General features: G+C 43.3%; 1 protein-coding gene across 1 annotated transcript; it reads left to right on the top strand.

Annotated features, from left to right (window-relative positions):
- Positions 1-659: 659 nt before the first annotated feature.
- On the top strand, positions 660-3,576 carry LOC117751102 (verrucotoxin subunit beta-like). Its single transcript, XM_034562656.1, has 3 exons — positions 660-759; positions 940-2,876; positions 3,553-3,576. Exons 1-3 carry the CDS (start codon positions 660-662, stop codon positions 3,574-3,576), a joined length of 2,061 nt encoding a protein of 686 aa, XP_034418547.1.
- Positions 3,577-9,105: the final 5,529 nt, after the last annotated feature.

Raw genomic sequence — 9,105 nt, 5'->3', positions numbered from 1 at the left:
CCCAACCCACAGTGGTCCCTCAAACATCAGGGCAGGAGTGTTGGAGGTGCGGGCAGGCCGGACACGTCCGGAGGGAGTGTCCGCTGATGGAAGTGGGCCAGGTGAACCGGAGACACAGTCTGCAAGTAAATAAAGTATATTACGAAATATACCCGTGACTATGCTCATTCTCTCTCGTGCCTCCACCTGTATGCACCATATATAGGGAAGAGTCACTCAGGCCTTGATTCCCTGCAGCTGAGGCCAATCAGGCCTATTCCTGGCACCTGTTCCCTGAATCAGTCCCCCACACCCCTCCGCAGCTGAGCCTAACCATGCCCCAGCCACCACATTGACTTTTGGTCATACCGCCCATCACTACACCTGGTCATGTTTAGGCTACAAAAGTACTTGAGTTCAGGTAAAGATCGTGTTTTGGGTTAAAAAACATTATGTAATGTAACTTAAAATAACTACGTCAAGTTCTGGTTACGCAGGACACAAACAGCGGTCTCTTGGGTCGAAATCCTGTCTTAGTTATTTTATATGAAAGTCTGGAAATAAATGTTAATCTAAATGAGTAAATCAAATTAAAGTGAAAATGAGAGGGTGGTTGGGCATGATATTCCTAAATACGTTAGTCAAGGAAGTGTTGTGTTCTTTCCAGTTGAGACTGAACGATGGATTCAGAAGCCAGGGGGACAATAGAGGTGGCAGCGCTCGGCCGACCTTTCAGCCTCGGCATGTTGTACGACTGCCGCACAGACTCCCTCGTCCCTGGTAAGAATTGAGATGTAAAGATACTTAAATGCATCACAACCAAACCTTCTGTTTTTAAAGTCACATTCAACAATGTTTCATGTCAGATCTTTTTCAATCAGTCTTGTAGGACATAACAGCACCTTCTCCTGTCCGGTTGATTCTGGAAGTTGAATTTGATTTTTGTTTCTTCTTTTGCAGGAATTACTTTGTGGGACCGTGAAGACCTGACAAGTCATATTGTTGAAAGACCACATATAAACAATAGTTTTGATATGGTTGCATCTGAGTCTATTGAGGATAAATCTTCAGCACTAAATGTTGAAGCCTCTCTGAAAGCAAGTTTCTTAGGTGGACTGGTGGAGGTTGAAGGATCGGCCAAGTACCTGAACGACAGTAAGACTTCCAGACATCAGGCCAGAGTAACACTAAGCTACAAAACTACCACAAAGTTCCAGCAACTGTCCATGAATCATCTTGGAAGTGTCAATATAAAGCATCCGTATGTCTTTGAGAAAGGAATAGCAACACATGTAGTCACAGCTGTTCTTTATGGGGCTCAAGCCTTCTTTGTCTTTGACCGTGAGGTGTCTGAAACAGAAACTCATCAAGACATTCAGGGCAACCTGAAGGTGATGATCCAGATGATTCCCAGCATTGCGATAGAGGGTGAAGGTGCCCTGAAGATGAAAGACAAGGACAGGGAATATGTTGATAAATTCTCCTGCAAATTCCATGGAGACTTTTCTCTTGAAAAGAACCCTGTGTCCTTTCAGGAGGCAGTAGAAGTCTACCAAAGTCTGCCGAGACTGTTGGGAGCCAACAGAGAGAACGCCGTACCAATGAAGGTCTGGCTGTTGCCATTGACCAGTTTAGATTCTACTGCTGCTAAACTCGTACGTCAGATAAGTATAAGATTAGTTCAAGAATCCCAGAGTGTCCTGGAGGACTTCAGTGAGCTGGAAATGAGGTGCAAAGATGCATTGAGAACCACCACTGCACAGCAGTTCCCACAGATTGGCAAAAAGATAAAAACCTTTAAAGAGATGTGCTCCGAGTTCAGACAGGAATTCCAACGAACTTTGGCAAAGAAACTTCCATCAATCCGCGGAGGAGGAGAAGAGGAGGCTGTGCTCGCAGACATCCTGAAGGAAAGACGTTCTTCTCCTTTCAACAGCAACAACCTGAACGAGTGGATGGACTGTAAAGACAAAGAAGTCTATATTTTAAGGTATTTCACCAAGATGATGAAAAACACCAAAATCCTTTCATCTCAAAATGATCTTCATGAAGAAATTCTCAGTGCAGAACACGTGATGTGTTTTGCCTTCACCTCACTGGGGAGTGATGAATCGTACCTCTCCACTTTATCACACTACTTAAGACAAACAGCAGGCATCCCTCAAGATGCACACACTCAGGATCTAGAGAAGGAACAATGGTTCTTTTCCCACAAAGTCACAGATACATTGAGGCAGAAAGCAAAGCTCTTCAGTGATTTTGCAGAGGCCAACAAGGAGAACAAGAACATTACGTTCTTGACCTTGGGATTACCAAATGAGGCCCAGAAAGGTTCAAGCATCTACCTTTATGAAAATGTGGTGTCTGTCAATGAGAACTATGAGCCGCCTTCAAAGCCTGAAGCAGGAACAGTAATTGAGATCAACCACAACAGTGTGACACTGAAGATTTCTCCACCCAAATTTGGAGTAGAGAACATCACCTCCTACTCTGTTGAGTACTGTGTCAGTGGAGAGGAAGGATGGAAACAGAAGACAGCATCAAAAGAAGAAGTCACAGTGAGCGATCTGAGTCCTAAAACAGACTATGTGTTCAGATGCAGAGCAGTGACCTCAGCAGGTGTTGGGCCGGCCAATGAAGTCAATGGTTCCATTAAAACCTTACCTTGCAGCCCTCCTGGAGAACCTCAAGTTGAAGCACACTCAGGAGAGATATCAGTCAGTTGGGAGAAACCTGCTGAGCTTGGACAGGATGTCCACATTATGAGCTACATCGTGGAGTACGCCAAGACAGACAACGGGGGGAAAGACGAAGACCTCCAATGGAACCAAACGATGTCAAGGGCTGAGAAGACGTTCATTTCAGGACTTCACTCAGGGACAGAATATGTTGTCAAGGTCAGATGTGATTGTGGATTAGCCGGCAGAAGCAAAGAAAGCATCACTGTTCGTGTCCGCACAACTAGATTTACAAGTCTCACAGAAATCCTCAAAAGAAAAAGCAAAAGGGTGAATTCTAAATCTCCCTCAGTTTACAAACTGAGTCTGAAGGAAGAAGATATGGAGATCGATGGATGCAGAACATTCAGTTTTGGTGAAGAAACCATGAGGCCAAATCGCACAATAATGCTTCTTGGAACCACCGGAGCAGGAAAGTCTACTCTGATCAACGGAATGATCAATTACATTCTAGGTGTGGAATGGGAGGATTCATTTCGGTTTAAGTTAGTTGATGAGACTCAAACAAGATCACAAGCTCACAGCCAGACTTCTGAAGTCACTGTGTACAAAGTCAACTACCAGGAGGAATTTCAGATCCCTTTCTCTCTGACCATCGTTGACACTCCAGGCTTTGGGGATACAAGAGGCATAGTAAGAGACAAAGAGATCGCAGAACAGCTACGTAACCTCTTCTCTGCTAAGCATGGTGTCAGTGACATTGACGCTGTGTGTTTCGTAGCTCAGGCTGCTTTAGTACGACTCACACCATCACAGAAATATGTGTTTGATTCTGTGCTCTCAATCTTTGGCAAGGATGTGGCAGAAAACCTCAGAATTCTGGTGACATTCGCAGACCCCCAGCAACCACCAGTTCTAGAGGGAATCAACGAAGCAGGTGTCCCGTGTCCCAAAACAAAGAATGGGCTGCCGGTTCACTTCAAATTCAACAATTCAGCGTGGTTTGCAGACAACAGATCAGCTGCAGCAGGCAGGAGTGGGGATGATGAAGATGAAGATGGAGGCTTTGATCAGATGTTCTGGAACATGGGGACAAAAAGCATGAAGAAGTTCTTTGTTGCTTTGAATATCATAGAGACCAAAAGTTTGAACATGACGAAGGAGGTCCTCAGGGAGAGAAAGCAGCTCGAGAATACAATTGAAAATGTGCAGAGGCAGTATAAATATGGGTTAGCTAAACTTGAGGAGATTAAAGAGACATCTGAAGTAGTGAAAATGTATGAGAGCGAGATCAAGAGAAATGAGAACTTTGAGTATGAAATCAGCATCAAAAAGCCTGTTCAAGAAAACATTTCTGGAACTGGAATTTTCATCACCAATTGTCAGCAGTGTTCTTTCACCTGCCATCGTAGTTGTGTCTACCCAAATGATGAGGACAAAAAATATTGTTGTGCAATGGGATCAAAAGGATACTGTACTGAGTGCCCAGGTAAATGCTTCTGGAGTCAACATTTTAATCAGAAGTACAGATGGGAGTATAAGGACGTTAAAGAAAAACGAACATTAGATGACCTGAAAAGAAAGTACAAGGCAGCCTCATTGGGTATGACAATTGTTGAGACATGGATGGGAGAACTTAAGACTAATTATGATTGTGCGGCGGCTAATCTGTTGAAACTGATTCAGACCTCTGCTCAGTGTCTAAACAGACTTAAAGAGATAGCACTGAAGCCAAATCCTCTCTCCGCCCCCGAGTACATCGACTTGCTCATTGAAGGAGAGAAATCTGAGGCCAAGGTGGGCTGGAAGCAACGAGTTCAATACCTAATAGCCACGAAAGAAAAAGCAGATCTCGAGACTAAAGTAGGCAAAGGAGAGAAACTCCTCCAACGCCAATAATCTCAAGACCAGAGACCACGACCAGGCCTAAACTAATACCACCCAAAGTCAGACAAGACCCACTCTGTATATAGAAATTAGTAATGTACTGATCCACCTTTTTTCAGTGTAAGTATATCGTATTTAGGCCCAATGCGATATACTTACACTTACCTATTCTTGGGCTTCGGGTGCTGATCCGATACCAGTTTAAAACATATATGGCTCTAGCAAAAGACAACCGCATTACGACGTGTAACATCGCTAATGGAGCATGTAGTCCTGCACCTGTAAAAGAAATGCTGAACAGGAGGTTGTAGATTAGATGAGAGATTAAGTTACAGAAGCCAGCGGAGCAGAAGCAAGACAGGAAGTGGAGTCACAACTTCGGCTCGCTCTTCTGCTCCGACAGCTACTGACGGAATATCGTTGTTGTGTTTCTGTATTGTTGTTGCTTTTTTTATTTTTTTATTTTTATGAATAATTAGTGGCTATGCAAATGTAAGAAATGGCCGAGTTGTTTGTACAGACTTAAAGAATTGAGGTCAGACTCCCTCTGTTGCAGAGTATTGACACGCAAAGCCAGGCTGGAATCCGTGAGTTGGGTCCCTTATTACAATGATCGTAAAAGCAGAGACTTAAATCGCTTTGATGAAGAGAAGCTCGAGCATAAATGTGTGTCAGATAAAGAGTGAAACTTATTACAGCAATCTTTTGTACAAATGTATCTCTGGAGGACTTATTTGCTTTTTTTTGTGGGGGGGGGGGGGGGGGGGGGGGCGGGTGGAAAACAACACTAATGGTGACGATATTCTGTGAACGAACCGTTTACCTCCGTTGACTCCATTACCACCGATAGAAAAGTAGAATTCTGCAGCAAACCGGAATACTACAAATGCCAAAGTACTTTCTTAAATCTTCTATTATGACAATGTAAATACATTTTCATGAAAAGCTGATATATATATATATATCTACATTGTACACAGTTTACATTTTTCAATGCAGGGTTTTCAACTGGAACGTCTACTTTTTGCTAGAAAATGTAATCGATTTGAAATGATGAACACTTCAACAATTATGCTCTGTGTATTGAATTGCATTTTATTTGCCTGTTGTAATAAGGTACATTCTGGAGAAATGATTAATAATAAATCATATCTGACATAAACTAATACTATCTGAAGTACTTTCTGTTGTCATCTGATGTGTTAAACTTTATAGAACTTAGCAGCCGAAAGTTAAAACGGGGAACGTTTGTTCTGAGGTACTTTTCAATACATGTAGTAACTTACCTGGAGAGGGCACTGCAGCTGTATTATGATTGAGTGCAAAACCTGGGCCCTATTTCTCGTACATGGCTCAACTAAGTCGATCAAATGTCCGTTGTCAAACAATCTCGTTAATTCGAGCCAGACTTTAGTACTCAGGATAGTTGAGCCAGACTTCAGTACTCAGGATAGTTGAGCCAGACTTCAGTAATCATGATAGTTGAACCAGACCTCAGTACTCAGGATAGTTGAACCAGACTTCAGTAATCAGGATAGTTGAACCAGACTTCAGTAATCAGGATAGTTGAACCAGACATCAGTACTCAGGATAGTTGAACCAGACTTCAGTACTCAGGATAGTTGAACCAGACTTCAGTACTCAGGATAGTTGAACCAGACTTCAGTACTCAGGATAGTTGAACCAGACTTCAGTAATCAGGATAGTTGAACCAGACTTCAGTAATCAGGATAGTTGAACCAGACTTCAGTACTCAGGATAGTTGAACCAGACTTCAGTAATCAGGATAGTTGAACCAGACTTCAGTACTCAGGATAGTTGCACCAGACGTCAGGACTCAGGATAGTTGAACCAGACTTCAGTAATCAGGATAGTTGAACAAGACTTCAGTACTCAGGATAGTTGAACCAGACTTCAATAATCAGGATAATTGAACCAGACTTCAGTAATCAGGATAGTTGAACCAGACTTTAGTACTCAGGATACTGAAACATGATTTTCTAACAGCACAAAGGCAAATAAACTCAAAGGAAGAGACTCTTTTTTTCTCCGCTGACGAGCAGGAGATGATCATGAATGTATTTGAGGAATTCCAGACCATAATCATGGCAAAATCGAATCAATTCATTCACTTCACTCGTGCTGGAGAGGGGGCGTGGCTTATCTCTGTGGAAGCAGTTATAATTTCCACCATCCACCATGGAAGAAATAACCACTATTTCTACTTTATACTTGTTGTGGACATCCCACAAATGTCGGAAAACATCTAATGCCCTCGTGTTTGGGTTCATAACATTAATATCATATATATATATATATTTATACATAACATCACCTGTAGGCTCACACAGCTCGGTGACTTTCACCGACTACGTCTAGATAAATGGATGAAAATCCACTTTATTCGCATCCATACAACCGTGCATTGACTTTCATGAATCTACGCAGCATCAGTGTTGGGAAAATGTATTGGCTCATTTTTAGTGCCTCATTCTTTAAATGTGCCTGCTGGCAGTCGGCGTAATGGGATGCATCATCCAATGAGATTTAACATAACTATCTCAATTCTATCAGAACAAGTAGATCATATATATGTGTATATTCATGTATGTGGAGATGACCATATAGAACTTTTATTGCATTTACAGGGACATGGCCAGGGAACGTAATGAACACATCCATGAGTTCCAACAAAACCACGGCATATGGCGGCTTTCCCGCATCGCCGACACTGTAGAACAATGTACCACAATGTACCGCCATGTACCACACTGTACTACACTGTACAACAATGTACCACACTGTACAACAATGTACCACAATGTACCACACTGTACAACAATGTACAACACTGTACTACAATGTAGAACAATGTACCACACTGTACAACAATGTACCACAATGTACCACAATGTACCACACTGTACAATGTACAACAAGGCTCTGCATACAGTCTGTGAGACAGTCAATGTGGCGTGTGGTGTTCAATGTAGGCTCCAGAAGGTCTGTAATAATTGCTTCCTTGTGGGCAGAATGGATAGCGCTTGTACAGGAAGTCATCATCATGTTAATATAACTAATATTGCTCCTTCATCAATGAGGAAGTGAGTGGCCATTTTCTTCAGGGGGCGTGGCCAGTTTATCCAGCTAGACCAGGGGTGGGCAAACTACGGCCCGTTGGGCTTTTTAATTCGGCCCGCAGAGTATTATAATTATTATAAATTATAGTAAAGACCGCTGTGACGCTTCTCCGTTCCCGACTTGAGTTTCCCGAAGCACGGCAGGTTAAAGACCGCTGTAACGCTTTCTGCTGCAGGAGAGCGCACACAAACATCGTGCTTCTGGAAACTCAAGTCCGGAACGGAGAAGCGTCACAGCGCTGCGTGCCGTGCTTTCTGCTGGTGGATCAGGCTGCGAATCCAGCCATACCACTGGAAAGCGATTACCGTAATGTACCGCATACCGCTGGAAAGCGATTACCGTAATGTACCGCATAGCGCTGGAAAGCGATGACCGTAATGGAACCCCCAATCTAAACACTTACTTTTCAGACACAGGAATGTGTACCATATATCAAGATTAACAGACAAGGTCACACAAAGGCCTCTTAACAGGTGCCCTCCCGGGCACAGGGACAGACCCCTCTCCAACAGGTCAAAGGGCAACTATGTGGAACGGTATCTTATAAGCCGATCTTCTCAGAAAGCGGAGAATATTTGGAGACAAACCTCTAACCCATACCCTCTGGACCCTGCCTCCTACAGGTCAAAGGGCATTCTTTTTAGGGAGATGGTATCTTGGAAGCAAGCTCCTAAGGCAGCTGAGAATGTACCACACACTGAAAAGTGATGACCGTAATGTTTGACCGCATACCATTGGAAAGTGATTACCGTAATGTACCGCATACCACTGGAAAGTGATGACCGTGTTGTACCGCATACCACTGGAAAGTGATGACCGTAATGTACCGCATACCACTGGAAAGTGATGACCGTAATGTACCGCATACCACTGGAAAGTGATGACCGTAATGTACCGCATACCATTGGAAAGTGATGACCGTAATGTACCGCATACCACTGGAAAGTGATGACCGTAATGTACCGCATACCATTGGAAAGTGATGACTGTAATGTACCGCATACCACTGGAAAGTGATGACCATAATGTACCGCATACCACTGGAAAGTGATGACCGTAATGTACCGCATACCACTGGAAAGTGATGACCGTAATGTACCGCATACCATTGGAAAGTGATGACTGTAATGTACCGCATACCACTGGAAAGTGATGACCATAATGTACCGCATACCATTGGAAAGTGATGACCGTAATGTACCGCATACCACTGGAAAGTGATGACCGTAATGTACCGCATACCATTGGAAAGTGATGACCGTAATGTACCGCATACCATTGGAAAGTGATGACTGTAATGTACCGCATACCACTGGAAAGTGATGACCGTAATGTACCGCATACCATTGGAAAGTGATGACCGTAATGTACCGTATACCACTGGAAAGCTCTGCTTCTTAGTGTTCACAATCCTTTACTT

The sequence above is a fragment of the Cyclopterus lumpus genome, chromosome 3, assembly GCF_009769545.1.
Source record: "Cyclopterus lumpus isolate fCycLum1 chromosome 3, fCycLum1.pri, whole genome shotgun sequence".
NCBI classification, from domain to species: Eukaryota; Metazoa; Chordata; class Actinopteri; order Perciformes; family Cyclopteridae; genus Cyclopterus; species Cyclopterus lumpus.
Note: the sequence above shows the minus strand (reverse complement) of the source record. Positions and strands in the feature narration are given on the sequence as shown.